General features: G+C 34.3%; 1 protein-coding gene across 1 annotated transcript; it reads right to left on the minus strand.

The window, feature by feature from the left end:
- Positions 1-2,475: 2,475 nt before the first annotated feature.
- LOC123657776 lies at positions 2,476-18,693 on the minus strand. The gene is made up of 7 exons (XM_045593289.1): positions 18,618-18,693; positions 18,273-18,446; positions 10,862-11,067; positions 6,309-6,462; positions 5,085-5,353; positions 4,027-4,239; positions 2,476-3,119 (listed from the first exon to the last, which is right to left on the minus strand). Exons 1-7 carry the CDS (start codon positions 18,667-18,669, stop codon positions 3,066-3,068), a joined length of 1,122 nt encoding a protein of 373 aa, XP_045449245.1. The 5' UTR covers positions 18,670-18,693; the 3' UTR covers positions 2,476-3,065.
- Between the last annotated feature and the right edge of the window lie 66 nt (positions 18,694-18,759).

Consider the following 18,759-nt stretch of genomic DNA (forward strand, 5'->3'; position numbering starts at 1 on the left):
AACATGCGTGCACGTGATACTCTTCTCGTTACGTCAATAGCAGAGATATCATTAAATTTTAGTGATCTGTGGTATTTATCTCTACGGAAGCTAACATGACATCGTAATTTTGTCGAATTTTGACGTTTTAAGAAGAGAAACTTCTCGTTTTCAATATTATCGACGAGAAAGACGATAAATAAAAAATAAATAAAACCAGGTGCCTATTTTTTGTATACCATGGCGTTTCCCTATTATAATAATATAATTTCGGTATACGAAGAGCGGGAAGCGCGAAAAGTCGAGTGAAGTGTGCCATATAATGGCACAAAAAACGTATTTGCGCCCTGTTGCTTCTTATTCTAAAACAATGCGTGATAGAATTACAATTATCTAATGTGCGACAAGATATAAAGCACAACACGAGCATATTCTTTTACATATATAATTAAATTCATTTACTTACGCCGTTTTATTTTACATATTAGATTTTTTAAATTAGATATACACTTTTTATCTTAGCCAAAAGGCCGAGAACATTGTTAAATAAAACATGTGTCACTCGTTTGAAATTATACTGTAAATCCAAACGTTGGCTCATCCCGGTTCGGCACGATTGGTCAATAACCTTGTAAATTTAACTTTACGACATAAGAAATATGAATGATATTCAGTTGTGATTATGGGTGATAATGTTTAATTTTTGAAATTCCTTCTTTATTAAAATTTCATAATCGAACGAATTACAAAGTGTTTTGAATTTTGGAAGTGATAGGCGAAATTTTAAGATTCTTGTATTTCTTGTTTTTTAAATTAGTTTAATAGTTAGTTAGTATTGTTAGTTAGTAATATTTAGTTCGTGTTTATATTCATTGTATATATAGTTTAGATTTCGATTAAAAATAATGTATAGTTAGTTTGTTTTCTTATTATTTGTTAGGACTTAGGTTTAGGTGTACAATGTTTACCTATTTAGGCATAAAAATGTCTTTCAATAAAAAAGTGAGTGAAACATCGGAATCGGTCTACCCAGTGAAAAGTTCTGAGGTAATACATTAAAAAAAAATACACTCGAATTGAGAACCTTCTCCTTTTTTGGAAGTCGGTTGATGAAGGGAATTATTTAGTTTACAATTTACAAGAACAAAATTCGTTATCCGCATAAACTTAAATAACAGGTTGTTATTTTGTAACAGGTATTGACATCTGTTATTTTTCTATAACAGTAACAGATATAACAGGTAACATGTTTCACCTGTTATAACACACGTCTAATGCTGACAATTAATACTCAATCAAAGTACTCAATAAAAAATTAAATATAATTAAACGCAACGTAACCAGTGTTGCATTATAAAAAAATGATATATTTTTTTGTAAGGGCAACACAAGTTTCTCTACTCGACTAGGCGAAGTCTTCGGAAGAGAATTTTGTCTCTCGTAGTGCGCATGTTAGGGTAATCGAGAAAATACTCGATGTAGACATTATCTCTCTCTCTCGTCATGAGATATATCGTTGTACGCATGCTAGGCCTGCACACGGAATTCCTGGACACGGAATGAAATAAAAATAAATAATATAAAATCAAAGGGCCGTCTGCGATCCGATTGTTTTCAAGGCCAGTTAAAATATCGCTCGACCTTGCAGAGAGACGTGCAGCAAATAGCAAACAAACAAGAGAGACAGAGATATACAGACATATATATTTTGATACAGAGATATATATTTTGTTTGTTCCGTCGTCGCTACGAAAAAATGATGGGCTTTGTTTACATTTGGTATCTCTTCTCGTTGAACAGACTTTAATACAAATGTTCGTATTTAGTATTTGCTGACTGTACACATATACTTATAGTATACTTCACTTTAATACAAACGCTTCAAGTTACATTAGATCCAGCCGATGTATAGACATAATTTATTTTTAAATTGGTAAATAGACAAATATATTATTGTAAAATTTAGACGCTGAAATATTCCATAACATTTTACGAAGTAATATTTTTTAATTTCCTAAATATATCTTAGTTATATCGTCAAATAATAAATATTTAAAATTTCGGTGGTAAATATAAAATTAATACGAAGTTTTTTTTTAAAGATTTTATACAATTCAAAAAATATTTTTAAAGTAAATGGAATGACATTTTTATTTTCTAATCTAAATAAAATAATGCTGCATCCGTAACGAAGCACTTTTATATAATTTACTTCTGGCTGGATCTATATTTGAACATACAATGTTTGAAAATTGACAGACGATTAAACTAGTTTTAAAATTTGTATTATATTTAAAAAGTTTATTTCTCAAAATACCAGGTGTTGCCAGTATGAAAATACTTTTTTTAAATAGTTTATTACAGACGTATTATGTAATAAAAAGTTTCTATTTATTATCCTTACAAAATATTAAGTACTACACAGCATAATAATAAAAAAAAAGAATACATAATTTCGTTTTATAACAATAATTTATGTGAAAGGAAAATTCTATGTATTTTCATGATTTTATTTTGAAATTTTTTATATGGATGGAATTCAGTTTAGTGTTTCATTTAAAGGATTTTGTTAAATTCTTTGAATAAAGCATAATGACGTTTTTTGGTATCGCCAGTCTTTATTCATTAACTCTAGCGTTAATTCTGACGTTAATTTTCGATTTATATACAAAATATTCAGACCAACAGTGGACAATATCTGCCCGTTTAAATTTTGTTTATCACAGTACAGAATTCCTTATTAATACAATTTCAAACCCTGGATTGTTGGGACTTCTCTGCCCTATTGTCAAATAATTTAGTGTTTTAAATATAAAAATCGACAACTTGGTTAACATTCATTTATCTATATAAGTATTAAGTACTTCACTCGTTAAAGTTATTTCGATAAGGCAGCGAGGATCGTCATCATACCCTACTGTAAATGCTTAAAATAATTTCGTTTAAATTTAATGTCTAGTCGTAAATAATCGTAACAAGCTTTGCTCTCGGCGTCGCGTGAGTTTCAAATTGTCGCATACAATGGAGCATTTCGTAAAATTTCATAAGAAAAAAACCTTTAAAGCGAGTTATCGGTATCGAGGCGGTCATAGCAGGAGTTCCTGAGGAAAGAGATTCATAGAAGCGTAGTCTTGGAGGACCTGTAAATAAAAACAAAAATTTATTGTAAGTCCAGTTCATACAACTATTTGTTGTACTTTGACGTTTCGTTGATTAAACGTGTGACTAACGGCCTGTAAATGTTTAGCATTTTGATAATAACCAACCCTTTAAAGGTCCTTAAGCAATGTAGTAGTTAGCAACGAGTTTTATCATTTAAACATATAAGATTTATCTGTCTGCCTTGCAGCGCTTTATCAATCCCGCTTGCCCTCCAGGGTTCCTATGCCCTTGCATCTTGCACAATCCTTCTTCCATATCAGTCGTTCTACAGTCCATTTACATCCATCTCACTTTTTCCTTCATCAGTCCTGCTCAGACCATAGCGCTTTGATACCCATCAAAATTCCTCCTCAATTTGTCCTGTTTAATTAACAGAGCAAATACCAAAACACTTATCTCACTCTCTATTCGACCCGTTCCGCTTACCCAACACCATTTTTACACCATCCATCCACCATCTAACTCACCAATCCATTCCTCTCTACTCTCCAACCACCCCACTATGGCTTCATATCCCTCTTTTCCGCTTCACTCAGTCATTTACCGTCAGCATTAGGTCGCGCGTGGGCGCGTGCTGTATCCCACTCCTACCATCTCACCACTACATCACTCCTATATCTATCTCTTTCCCCTTCTACTTATCTCTCACACCACAGCGCACCTACATCCGTATCTCCCACCCTCTAATTACCTCGATCAACAGGTCCTTCATGAGCTCTATAGCAATGGAAGGCAACATCGCCTTCAGTCGCGTACCGTCGAGGCACCTACTTGTTTAACAAAAGCTCGGCCCCGACGTTGGGCTCCGATACTCATCTTTTTCCCTTTACCTATCTCGCTCACCCCACAGCACTTTTACACCCATCTGCCCCCCCACACACTCACCTCCAGCAGCCCATCCCTCGTGGGTTTTGATACGGTGGGAGGCTGTAAAGCCCACAAACGGGTTCCGTCGAGGCACAGTTGTTTGTTGAGCAGTAGCTCGGCCCCAGCGCTGGGCTCGAGGGGCGTGTGCGACAGCGCGTACTTGCGACAGATGTCCGCCCACGCGGTCAAGTGTTTGTCGTTAGCCTCTTCGGCCACTGAGGCGATGTCGTTCTGTGGATATTGGCATGTTACGATTCAGCCTGTAACATCCAACTGCGGATGTATGGTCGGTCGGGGTCGATTCCCGCTTGGGGTGAATATTTCGGGACTACGTATCTGTTTGCATGTCTATTTTTGTGTTTGTAGACTTCCTCACCGTGCCTCGGAGAGCACGTCAAGCTTTCGGTTCCGGTTGCTATCATAGACACCTGATAGCGATCGTTACTCATAGTAGGGAATATGTTCACCGTGAAGGATTAAGCACCAATCCTTTTCGTACATGAAGAAAGAGGCCCATGTCCAGAAGTAGAATGTTACAGGCTAAATCGTGATTGTGACTTAAAATTCTATTGGACATTTGAAATCATATAAGGAAAACAACAATAATCTAACTTAAAGAAAGGTGGCATTATTACTAATAGTGATCTGTTACAGACAACCCGTATAGAAAATAACTGATAAAAAGAGAAAATATTGATAATAGAAACAAAATATATGACAATTAATTATTTTATTATTGGGTACAAATTATCTTTGCTCGATTGTCATATTATCGAGATTTACTGATCCTAAATTTAATTTTACTATGTCCTTACATTTTGAAATAATACTGGAATCGACAGCTCTGAAGCTGCCCAATACTTATATTCAAATACCCAAAATTACAACACCACAGAACACTTTATTCTACGGGACTTTTCGAGATTTTTATATTCAAACTCACCCGAGGCTTGGAGCCTGCAGTGAGTCCGAAATATCGGAAATTATAAAATAAAAACCGCGGTAAGTCCCGTAAAATAAAAAGTGTATTAAGACCGTGATTTAGAAACTTATATTAAGAATATAAAAATATATACCTTAGCTAGAGTTGATATAGCGGTTCCGTAATAATCATGGTTGATCTTAAATATGTCAGCCACGAGCTCGGCCAAGCTACCCTGGGTACTGTTAGCTTCATCAACAACGTTATAAACCTTCCAATTTGCCTCCGGCTTGTTCCCAAGGAACCATATCGCGCGACAAACGTCGCTTACATGCACCGTGTTCATCTTTAGATCGGCTGTCCATAGCAACTTCATGGTCTCCCCGAGATGTTTGTATATACCTCCGTAGAGCAGACGTGGTGCTGATGGGAATATGAAAATAATTTTTTTTTTATAAATAAATGATATAACTCGCCACAATTACTATTTAATTGTATAAACATAATTACAGATGTTTTGCTTTTGACTCATATATGGGACACAACTACTGGTAACTTAACGGTAACTGTGCAGATATTTATTTCAGGAATGGTTGTATGCTTTTGAGAACCCCTCCATTGTATATTAGCAAGTACGTAAAACTGATGACCTGGTTGTTACTATTAACACCTAATCGGTGATCATAATTCATAGGGAAATTATTCGCCAATCTGCAGCGAAGGTCCCTCCTTCAGCCCTTAAACCTTTGCCCAATAGTGGGAACTTACTTTCAATGGTACTTAGTAGTATGGAAGTCTTTTATTCCCTATACACATTCTATTACGGGTCTAGAATAAACTCAACATAAGCCCAAGCACACCAACCCACCTGCCCAGCGTGGTGACTATGGGCAAAATACATGAGTTCACGCCGTTTTTGGCGTGAAATTGTGGAGATCTATGTCCAGCAGTGGACTGCGATAGGCTGAAGTGATGATGATGGTGAGTGATGAAGCCCAAGCATACAGACTAGGAAAAAAGTTTGAATGGCAACTGGTAGTGCAACATCAAGATGCTGTGACCACTTCTATATTGTGTCGTCAAAATAATTCCTATGAGGCATAACTTAACTGAGATGGGGCACATCAGGAAATATCCTGCTCAAAACCTGGAGCAGTCAAACTAATTACAGCTAAATAATACTGCTTTCGAGCATTGTTGTGTTCTTGTGGTGAACGAGGTGATCAGAGCTCTTGGGGGTAGAGTCAGCAAAACGATTTTGATGCTTCTGGTGTTGCAGGCGTCTATAAGCTACGGTAATCACTTACCATCAGGTGAGCCGTACGCTTGTTTACTGACCAAGTTGTATAAAAAAAATTGAATAAACTAAGATACTCACTTAAACTCCTCCTATCTCCCACGCCATAGACGATCGCTGGTCTGATGATAGTGTAGTTCAGTTCCCCCTTCATGTTCGCTAGCTCCTTCTCAACGAGACTCTTCATGCGACCCTCCACTGTCCACGGTTCCATCGGACAATCTTCTTTTTGTGGCTAAAATATTATTAGAAAATAAGTTTCGTGATAGAAAAAAAAATTACGTGTGTTTCAGCCCTGACACGCGCCTGGAGTATACTTCTGACCTTAAGAAGATTTGACGACGCGTTGGCGCAGCGGTAAACTGCGCTAACGCGTCGTCAAGCAAAGCGGTAATAGCACTGGCTGTTGCGCTGGCGGTCGCGGGTTCGATTCCCGCTCACAACAGACCTATGTATCGACCATATAGACGTTAGTGGTCTGGGCGTTGTGTTTGTGTATTGTATGTGTTTCCGGAACCTCAACACAGGAGAAAATCCTACTGAGGGATCCGTTGAGTGTAAAGCGTTTATTAATTCTTATTATTATTAAAATCACCACGATATTTAAAAATGGTCATGTTCTATTAAATGAATGAAATTAAAGTAATAAAAAATAAAACACCAATTGACGCTTGCTATCCAAAGCAATGTAAAATTTCACTTTCAGCGTCAGCTTTTTCACACAATTTCACTACCCATTTTTTTTTTTACCACATCATAATATGTCGTTTCAATTTCAATTTATCAAAAAAAAAAAAGAAGATCATTTCTATTTCGGTAAAAAATATTACCTATTACCTATTAACGAATATTTAAAACAAAAATCTGCATTACCACCAAGTGGCATCTATCATCCGCTACAAGTTTAAGAAAATAAACATTTATTTTAACTTGATTGTAACTAATATTAGGAATCGAAAAAAAAGACATTCACATGGGCATTGACATCTATACATATAATAAAATGGTAGGAAAGTCAAAACTGTACATTGAATATTTTTTTTAAAAGAATACCTGGGGTGTGATCTACAATCGATACCGAAGCCAAAAATATAGTTTTTAGAATTTTTGTCTGTTTGTCTGTCTGTATGTCTGGGATAAACTCAAAAAGTACTGCATGGATTTACTTCCAATTTGGCACGAATATTATTAAGAAGTCGGGTCGACATAAGGACTACATATTATCACGCTATCACCTACGGGGAACGAGCAGTGAACCTTTATTTCTTCAACGCATTCTGTAACAACGTGTAATCTAACGACGCATATCTGAATGTTGTTGTTATTATGTTAATAACCATGTCATAAGCTAGCTTCACACTATAAATAAAGACATTCTGTAGTATATTAAGTATCAGCATTGCACCCGTGCGAAGTCGGGGCGGGTCGCTAGTTTGGAAATATATTTACAAACATATAAAGATTTAGATTATTATTTTTTTTTTTTGAAAAAGCTAAGTCAATGCCCTTTCAGACTCATTTCGTATCTAGATATTGTGTCATATTTTACTTAGAATTACATTATAATTAACAGCTTTGCAGGAAGGAAAATGTAGATCATAAAATATGTTACATAAACGTTATTCCTTAGGTAATATTATTGACAACAGCAACCAATTCCTAAGATAATAAATAATGAGTCTAAAATTTTAAAATCAAATCCTACTTGACTAGCTCGCTGGCATAGTTTGTAGTGGCCCCGCATTCTGCTCTGGGAGTTGTGGGTTCGTTTTTCGCCTGAGTCTGGGTGTAATACTTGTATTTATTTATACATGTATTACTTTTATATATATTAATAAAAAAAAAATGGCTATTGCAGTCGGCTGTTAAATATGATCTTACCATAGGAACAGACGGGCCATGTGTTTATATTTCTAAATTTATTTAAAGTCGACGTTTGGGACGTATGTCTTTTAATTTTTATACCTAAAGGGTGGGAGCCAAGCTTACGGCGCTAATGATGGTAAGTAATTACAGTAACATATGGACGCCTACAACACCACAAACATAGCAAGCGCTTTGTCGACCCTACCCTCGGCGAGGTCTAGCTACCTTACTCGCCAAAGGAACGCCACACTACTTGAAAGCAGTACTAATTGGCTGTGATCTTCTGTAAGGTTGAGATACTTCAAAAGGTTGAGGTCTGTTCCTAAGTTAGGCAACAAGTGCGTAAAAACTTAAGTTTTCGTATTACCTTTAATTTTCGTTATAAAAAGTATTACATATATAATTATAGCTACATACATGTATTAACTTTACAAAACGTTCCGATTCGATAGTATTTGATACATACTAATATTATACTCGGTCCACATCAGTACATGGGGATATTTAAACGAAATATCAATAAACCATTAAGGTCAAAGGTTCATCATCATCATCATCATTACAGCCTATCACAGTCCACTGCTGGACATAGGCCTCCATAAGTTTACGCCAAAAATAGCGTGAACTCATGTGTTTTGCCCATAGTCACCACGCTGGGCAGACGGGTTGGTGACCGCAGTGCTGGCTTTGTCGCACCGAAGACGCTGCTGCCCGTCTTCGACCTGTGTATTTCAAAGCTAGCATTTGGATGGTTATCCCGCCACCGGTCGGCTTTTTAAGTTCCAATGTGGTAGTGGAACTGTGTTATCCCTTAGTCGCCTCTTACGACACCCACGGGAAGAGAGGGGGTGGCTAAATTCTTTAGTACCGTAGCCACACAGTACAAGTACAAGGTCAAAGGTTAAGGTGTATTTATTCTCATAAGAATTTACACAATTCACTTATATGAAATTATGTGATGTCATGGGACACCAGTTAGGAACGAAGTTTCTTCGGATAGTATAGAAGCAACACCATTTGAAAAAAAAATGTTGAATTTTATATATATTTTCTAGTTCTTGATTTTTTTTTAATTTTGTTGATTGGTTTTTAATTGTACATAAAAGTATTTAGGAAATTTAGTATTTTAGAAAATAACAAATACCGTAAAATGAAATAAATCAAATAAAATAATAATAATAATAATTCAAACTATTAAGTGATTTAAAAAACATGTCTTTATTTTTGTCGACAGTTTAAAATTACATAATTTAAAAAAAAGTTTACTAGTAATATTTTAGTTTTACAAACGTCATATTATACAGTATGACTGATATTACGTCACTTCCGTTATATATTTTTCTTACGGTTTTAGTATCACATTTTTTTTAGTTCGGTCGCCCAGCCAAATGTCAAGCTTGTCGTAAGGAACTTCGTTCCAATAAGGATCTTTGTGAGAGCAATAGCTGATAATGTACATACATTTAAACTCCGTCTTTTTGTTTCTTCTCTTCTTAATTTTATTATTTCTATTAAAGGTTAGGATAAATAAGTTGTATGTTTAGGCTATATCGATCCTGACACCACAGTTAAATGGAAGGACGTCAGTTTAATAACACGTTGTATATACGTTATTTCAATTGTACCGTTCGTAGTCACATGTTAAAATACTAATTATTATATAATGTATTTAATTAAATATGTTATAAGGGAATACTGATAACTGCATGTTCGTTAATACGAGAAACCCTATCAAGTTCACCCCAAATTAACTGAAGCTACGTATTAATTCGGCTAACAAGTTGAGTGGTTCTGTCGCATGGGCTCTTTGTTCAAGAGCTATTGGAGCGTATACATTTTCAGTTTATTAAAAATGTAATAAATAATCAATAAAGCTTTGTAGTCTGAGTAAAATCAACCTTAAAGATAAAGTAGGAAACACTACATAATATAAAACAAAGTCGCTTCCCGCTGTCTGTATGCTTAGATCTTTAAAACTACGTAACGGATTTTGATGCGGTTTTTCTTAGTAAATAGAGTGATTTCAGAGGAAGGTTTATATGTATAATACATGCATAATATAGTAGAAGAACAATTATAGTTTTAGAGGTTTCTAATGTGATGTAAATAAAACACATTTATCGGGGCGGGTCGCTAACGTATAAAGGGCGATTTTATTGCTAATTAATAAAATTAATTTAAAATAAGAAACGTGTCTTATTGTTGGGGATCGGTTGACAGTTGACAGGTAGCTCCGGTCATGTCTATAACTTAAGCATCCTTTCTATTTACCATCAATGTTTTAAGGCTCCTGTGTTCTTTCATATCCAACAAGAAACGTGCAATAAGTATGATTCTGTTGGTATTTTTGCTCAGTTCAACACTACTGTTGACATTATGTAAGTAATTACATTACCTTGTCAACTAAACTAAATCCATAACTTTGTTCAATGTCGAATTGAGTAGCTCCGGCCATCATTTCTATTACCAAGTTTCTGACAATTTATCATTCGTTTTGTACAATGTTCTATTATAAATATATCTTAAATTCTAAATATACCTAAAAGATAAGTTTTGTGCAGTTTGAATTTCTACTACACTCTTTTTTTGGGAAATAATCATATAAATAGAAAACCGACTGGTCTTTTCCCCTACATCATTACAATAGATCAGGGTGTTTTTAATAACAAAATCGAGATGTCGTCCATTTTGTCTACATTAAGTTCTATCATTAAAACTGTGTATTTTTAGTAATTATAGAATTGTTAGCGCAAGGTCATAAGCTTTACCTTATCGCTGCTGTACATGTGCCCGCTGGATATTTCAACCAGTCTGGGCACCTTCAGGCTGGCGCACTGCTTCGCGACGTTCATACTTAGTGTGTAAATACCCTCCGTGTAGACAGCTTCCATCTGACCAACGCGCGTCTCGCCCGCGCAGTTCGCGACTAGATCCCACTGGGAACCGTTCGGTTCTAGCGCTTTTGCACATGATGCTGGAAATAAAAAATACATTCATCATCAAACGATGACTATGATTGATGATGGTCATTGAGGTAGGGCAGGTAGGGTAATATTTTTCTTAAAATCTTGAGTAGCGCATCTCGGGAAGTAACTCAAGCTTACATAAGATCACAGCTTACTGCTCTTAAGTAGTGTTGCGTTCTTGTGGTGTAAGGTAGCTAGAGCTAGTGGAGGGATTGGGGGTAGGGTCGGTAACGCGCTTGCAATACTTTTGGTGGTGCCAAGTGGGCCGCACGCTTATTTGCCACCCTGGCTCTAAAAAAAAGATCATTCAGATGATTCACTATGCAGTGTCTAACAGCTGGACAGCCTCTTTCTCCATATAGAAAAACGGTTGGAGCTTTCTTCGTTACGCTGCTTTATTGCGCGGGAGACTCACAAGCACATATACCCAAACTATAAACAAGTATTTGTACAAAAATCCGACCTGAAATGGGAATCGGAACCATCGGCGTTATAGGCAACTACAGGCAACCATGTATCAGAAAGGTCTTGAAGAATTATTGTAACAATATTGGCTTTACTTAAAAAATTGAGTACTTGACTGATAAATTACTCAAAGATGATGGATATAGCTGGTGTCATATGCATTATCTAATTTGAGAGGATCCCTACAAAATTTCAGCTTACATTTTTTCGTTTTTTATACAGTTACATTATATTGATTAATCTTTAAACTCATTATACTATAATTTTCAACATATCCCCATCATATAGATAGATAGATAGATACTCTTTATTGTACACAACAACAATCAACACAATAACATATCACAAATAAAAATAAAATAAAAAAAAAACAGTGTACAAAGGCGGTCTTATCGCTAGAGTAGCGATCTCTTCCAGACAACCTTTGGGCATATAGGACACAGCGTAGTGAAAAAGCGGTAGGGGAAGTGTATACAGAGAAGTGACAATTAGTGTCACCCAGAACAATATCAAACTATCGAGTATAAATACACATATATATACAGCACAATACATACATACATACATACATACATACATAGATACATACATAGATACATACATACAAACATATATATATATATATATACACAGACATACATACACATATATATACATACGCATAAAAATACTATACCTACATATAAACGAAATACATATAATATGAATAATAGCATAGAATACAAAATACAAGTGAAGCGATACTCCTACAATATGTTATGCAGAGATAAAAACAATTATGACGTACTAAGTGACAAATAGTGCGCCTTGAGGTATTTTTTAAAGCAAGACAGGGATTGGGCTTGTTTTATAGGAAGAGGTAGAGCGTTCCAAAGTTGAACAGCTTTAACTGAAAAAGAATTGGAGTAAAAAGAAGTAGTGTGAGCTGGGGTTTCGAGCATCAAAGTAGACTCAGATCTAAGGGTGCGTTCGTGTGTATTACAAAGATACTTGAAACGCTCCTTAAGGTACAGAGGTGTATCAGAATGAAAAAGTATACAATATAGTAGCGAGAGTATGTGAGTATTCCTGCGAAAGCGAATCGGAAGCCACTTGAGACAACTGCGAAATTCGGAAACGTGGTCATATTTGCGAAGACCAAATATGAACCGTATGCAAAGATTTTGAAGGCGCTCAAGCTTATTTAATTGCTCCTCTTTAAGATCAGGATAGCAAGTGTCAGCATAGTCAAGAATTGGTAGAAGGAGTGACTGTGCTAATGTAATTTAGGTAGGCAAAGGGAGGAAATATTGCAGTCGTCGTAGTGATCCGATAGCTGCAAATAGTTTACGGCTCATCTCACTCAGCTGAGGTGCCCAAGAAAGTATATATGTAAGTGTACCAAATTTTTTCTATTGTAACGGTCACGTCTTATCAAGTCCTTGATATTATAGAAGAGATTTCGAGCCCTAATTAAGTTAACGAAAGATCAAGTCCTTATTACAATGCTGCCTATAGCATCAGTTATCTTCCCATGTGGATTAACCGTAAAATAACTGACGAGTCTGAAGTTTCTACGTCACATACTAGTTTTCTTCAAGACATTTTTATTTTACAGCTAAAAAGTTGAAAAATTAACATCCTTAACTAGATTGGAAGTGCATTCATCTATTGCGTACCAAACGTTAAATCCTAGTCTTTAAGTCATTTTTCATGACATTTATTCATTTTTTAGTTGTATCTGTATTATAAGAATTGTTTAAGTCAAATTGTTTTATGGGTCAAACTGTTACCTGAAATAAAGAATTATTATTATTATTATATTAAGTATACATTTAGTTGCTTTAATGGTTTTATCTAGAAACGCTAGATAAGGGGTGTAGGTCACAAGGGGAGACGGACCAAAACCTGGATTTGTAGTTTTAATTCTTTTAGTATTGTTAAATTTTTAGTTATTGTATTGATCATCATCTCTACTTTTTCTTTCACGAATTTTCCACTATCTATCGAGTTATTATTTGGTTAAATATATGTAAGATCTTTTTAGTTCTAGTACTTCTAGTCGTACGTCTTTTCTCTTTAGGATAGTAAATATATTAGTACCGAGGTTTGTATCAGAAATATTACGGATGTGAAGCGGATATCTATATGAATATTTATGGATACAAGTGATCGCCCAGAGGTCGAAATTCGACCATACTTAAAAAATTAAATTAAAGAAAACAAAAAAATACTGAAAATAAAGAACCTTTTTAAAAAAAATTCAATTTGAATTTAAAAAACATAGTAGTGTGTGTAATGTTTTTTATTGATACATATTTATATGCATAATTAAAAAAAAAAATAGCATTCTGCTTTCCTTCTCTATATAAACTATAAGTATACGAAATTTCATACTCCTCTGTCCGCGCAATTTTCGTAAAAAGGAGTATGAAGTTTTTGGTTCACGTATTAATATACAGATAATACAGTTATAGATGTCAAATTATTTCGGATTATATTTTTGTTTCTGTTACAGATATTCGATTTTAAAGGAACTGATCAACTATTTACTTTACTTACTATAATGAGTTAATAATTAACATTTATTGTATTACTCGTAGTTACTGTTACAAATTCTGAGTACTCTATGTAAAACAGCGATGTATCCCGCAATGATTTAGTTGCAAAATTGTCTAACTTTATGACAATAAAGGACGCCCATTTATGTTATTTGACCGGGTAATAATATAAAGACTCAGCACAACATGTATTGGTTATATTCCCTCTGCGATAGATACCTGCAAAATAATCTGAAACATTTATGTCTGTTTATGTTAAGGTTGCGGATAGGTATATATTTCGGATATCCGATTTCACTTACGGTTGCGAGGCTCCATAATATCCCTACATTGAATATTTCTTGCTATTTTGCAAATAACTACAATGTGACATTCTTTAATTTTCGCACAATAAATCAGCAACACGGCACTTGAGTGTTGTATCAACTGTAAATAAATTTTGATACCTTCACCGTAACATATCGATGGCTAAATTAAATCGCTGAAAAATCAATTAATAATCTTAGCTTAAAAGGACTCGTATATTTAAGAGCCATGCTCTATCTTTCAATAGTAGATTTTTTTTTTAAATTTCCGTCACGGGATCTGGCATTTAGCACCGGACCCGGTAAGAGCATACAAACGCTAGATGCGCCAGATTACCGGATCCGGTAGGGTCGGCAACGCGTTTGCGAAGCTTTTGTAATCGTTTACCACCAGGTGAGCCGTACGCTTGTTTGCTAACCTAGTTATATAAAAAAGGCTTTAACTTTTAGTTTTTACATCCTTAAAAAATTAGGCCGCAAACATGATAGGCGTAATCCTACTAATATTATAAATGTGAAAGTCTGTATGTATGGATGTTTATTCCTCTTTCACACAAAAACTATCGAATCGATTTTAATGAAAGTTTACAATATTATAGGTTACACATTAGAATAACATATAGGCTATAATTTTTAACGATAGTGTGTGAATTGTCCAAAATATAACGATAATTTTCAAGTAAGTCGGAAAAAATCTGACATTCGAGCTATAATGGTGTACGCTGCAAATACTGTAGAGTTAACACGTAAACAATGTTTAAGAGAAAGGTTCATTTTAATTAGTCCTACAAAAAAGTCTGCGACAATATACATATACCCATCTTTTATGAAAAGCCATTATCGCTAAAACAGTGAAAGATAAAAACAATAAAAATTGATATTTCTAATGCACATTTGAAAGTACCAAATTGGTTTTAATATCGCAGATCCAATTTCGATGAATTTTGGTATAAAGATAGATATTGAGAAGATAATAAGCTTTTGGATGTACCTACTAATCCTGCGCAGATGACGTCGCGGGTAACAGCTAGTATTTATATATATATAAGAAGCAGACTACAAGTCTAACGCCGAGTTGCACGAAACAAAATTAAAATTTAAGTAGAGATTAAACTAATTTAATCACAAGAATTTCATACAATTCAATTAAATTAGTTTAATCACTACTTAAATTTTAATTTCTTTTCGTGTAACTCGGCGTAAGGTACGTGAAAGAAGACACAAAAACGTAATTATGTACCTACGTATCGTGGAGGAATAATTACTCGCAAAGATAATAAATTCTCTTGACGCATTAACGACCGCTAGAACAAAAAAAAAAAAAAACTACCCACAAAAGAAATGCATTAAATTTTCATATATCAGTCATTGATTATTTATATTGTACTAATTCATCATTATAAGCGCATAGCTTCACGCCCGTGACATTAGCCCGCACGGGCTTCGTAATTTATTCACAATATTTTTATAAAGGCTATTGTGTAGGGCGGTCATTGCCTGTGGCTTCTTGAATACTAATGAACTTTATTGTCTTTTCTGCGCTATTTTTCAGTGTGGACGTATGGGATACAGCTCTGGGGAAGTGCCAGTAACTCAAATATTGCTATGATACAAAGATCACAAAATATCATCTTGCGCACCATTTCCAATGTTCCTTGGTTCATCACAAACGGCGAAATCCATGCCACATTGCAAATGAACACAGTGAAGGAGGAAATTAGAACTGCCTCAAAAATATACCAACAACGGTTTGCCCTACACCCTAATCAATTGGCAACCCAGCTGCAAAGCCAAAAACATCTTAGGCGCCTAAAGCGGCATGATGTACTACAGCTGCACGAGAGGGTTTAGCACCCTCATAACCCGAGAAGCGCTCTCGATGGAGGGCTCTCTCATCACGCCAAATATCGCACCAGCTATCCGCTTATAGTCCAAGGACTGATTGCAGATGAAAAAAATAACAAAAAAAAAAAAATCAGATAAACTTCCCCCTTCTGGACGAGACTACCTAATCAAATTATTTTAAATGACATTTTTTTCTAAATAATTAATTATAATCAAGTAAATGTCAATATCATACAAAAAAAAACAAACTTCTAACATTATAACTGTATTCAATATCTGTTTGTATTAGATAATAATAATTTTATTAGACGGAGGACGGAAACTAAAAAAAAGCTCCGGACATCCAGTCTGTTAGTCAAGAATTACTTTATCACAGGAGATAAGAGTGTTGGATGATAGTGATTTGTGTATTATCACATACAAATATTTATGCTCTGTTTATTTTTTTGGTGTATTTTTGTTATCAAGGCTATTTCATATAGAGGTTGTCTGGAGGCTTGATAACATTAAAATAACATTAAAATTGGCCCAAATTCAGGCATGTTTATATCTTTTAATACATGGCTCTGTAATACTTAGTGAGCCTACATGGTTTATCACTGTTCGCGATAAACTAAAATAAAAGGTAAAGGTACTAACAGACAGAGTATAATTTTTTAAAGGTTTTAGTGGGCAAATTCTTTGAAATATTACAATCACTGTTAAAAAGGCTAGAATAAATGAAGCCGCCTGGAAATTTTTATCTCGACATTAAATATTGTTACTATTAATTAATGCTTTTAATTTTTGAATTGTTATCAGTAAATATAAGATTATGAATAAAATTGTATAAACAAATTTATGATAAAAGATCAAGTAAAACTCATCATAATCTAATGATATAATTTATCACCTCCCAATAGTTAACTCAGTATATAAAATTATTTAAATTAAACTCAAAATAACACAAATTAGTTTATTATGATTCTTAATTTTTTGTATATAAGCTATGGTATAAAGATCTTACTCATAAAACATATTTTAACCAATAGAAAAGGAGTTGTAATGTCCAATTAACAGAGAGGTTTGATGAGATTAAGTTATAAAAATAAAATGATTTATTATAATTAATTGTGTGTCTATAAAATTTACTTATACCTTATTGTATCAGAAACAACGCCTAATATTATTCACATAGTAAGCATTACAATGGGAAGCCTTAGGGCCTGTTTCACCAGTTGTAGATAGTGCTATTTGACGGATGATAGTATCCGACAGTAAAAAGTTTTTGATGAATTATTCTTTTTTACCATCAAATACTACTATATTTCCGGGATATTTATATTCGCATATATTATTATTAAATCATAGATTATTAATTTAGAAGTAGCAGGTCCCACTGTCTTATTCTACCTCCCGCTGTTAAAGTCTATTTGTATCGTCATCCGTCAAATAGCGTTATCCGCAACTGGCGAAAGGCCCTTAGGCCGATTAGCCAGTTCTTCCAGACAATCCCAGTAATTTAAAAACAAAACATAATAAATAATGAGCTAGTATTGAAAGTTTAGTAAATTACACAGTTCAATATGTTGAATTGAAAACAGTGGCACTACATGGAAATGATTCATACTTTGATAAGCTATCATATGTTGATGTCAAGAACACACAGTTATAGCTTGACTGTTGAAAGGAAATTTAATTATAATCCATTTACTTGTACTATGTCCAATGTATATTATTTTATGAAAATTTTTCTATAGATTGTAAGAGTAATAATTAAATAAGCATAATTTTAATGAAGTTAGAGGGTTGTGGGGAAATATTTAAGTCTGTCTTTATAATTTTTTAATTTTATATTGAATGAAAAAGAACGAAAGGAAACAAACAAGTATTATTTTCATTTATAGATTTTTAGTCTTTTAAGAACAAGTTTTAAAAATTGCAATTACGTTCAACACACTTTTTTAATAGGTAAGTTTTTACGTTACATACGATAGCTCCTCAGTTTTTTTTTTAACTTAAAATTAATATATTTTAACTTAAAAAGCTGTGTAAAATAATATGTATACATTAACTTACTTGGATTGATGAGATTTGCACTTTTGTATTCAACGCGGGGGTCTTCAAAAACCTTGGTGTGTGCAGGATTAAGGAAGGCAAGTTGCGGCGGAGTCTTGTCCACCACACGTAAATGGCTCACCAGGTCATTACTTATTAAGTATTCGACCAGGTTCCGACCGATGAAACCGCACCCTGAAGCATACAGCACGATCAGACAATAAAAAAACACTTAGGTCACCCGATGACTAAGACTAAGAAACCGTTACGGAATTTAAAAACACTACATGGTATACATGATAAGTATTACTTCAATTGTGTAAAAAAGTTTTTATAATACATTAAGTGTTTTACAGAGTTATCTACCTCCTAAAACGACTACTCGAGGTTTTGAATTATCGCCGGCAGAATCGGACATTTCGCTTGCGGCCTTACAAAACTGAATGACACTTTGACACTTTCGTTACGTGTGACGTTTCAATTTAATGTTGCTTTAGGTAAAATAAAA

Source organism: Melitaea cinxia, chromosome 11, assembly GCF_905220565.1.
Source record: "Melitaea cinxia chromosome 11, ilMelCinx1.1, whole genome shotgun sequence".
In the NCBI taxonomy this organism is placed as follows: domain Eukaryota; kingdom Metazoa; phylum Arthropoda; class Insecta; order Lepidoptera; family Nymphalidae; genus Melitaea; species Melitaea cinxia.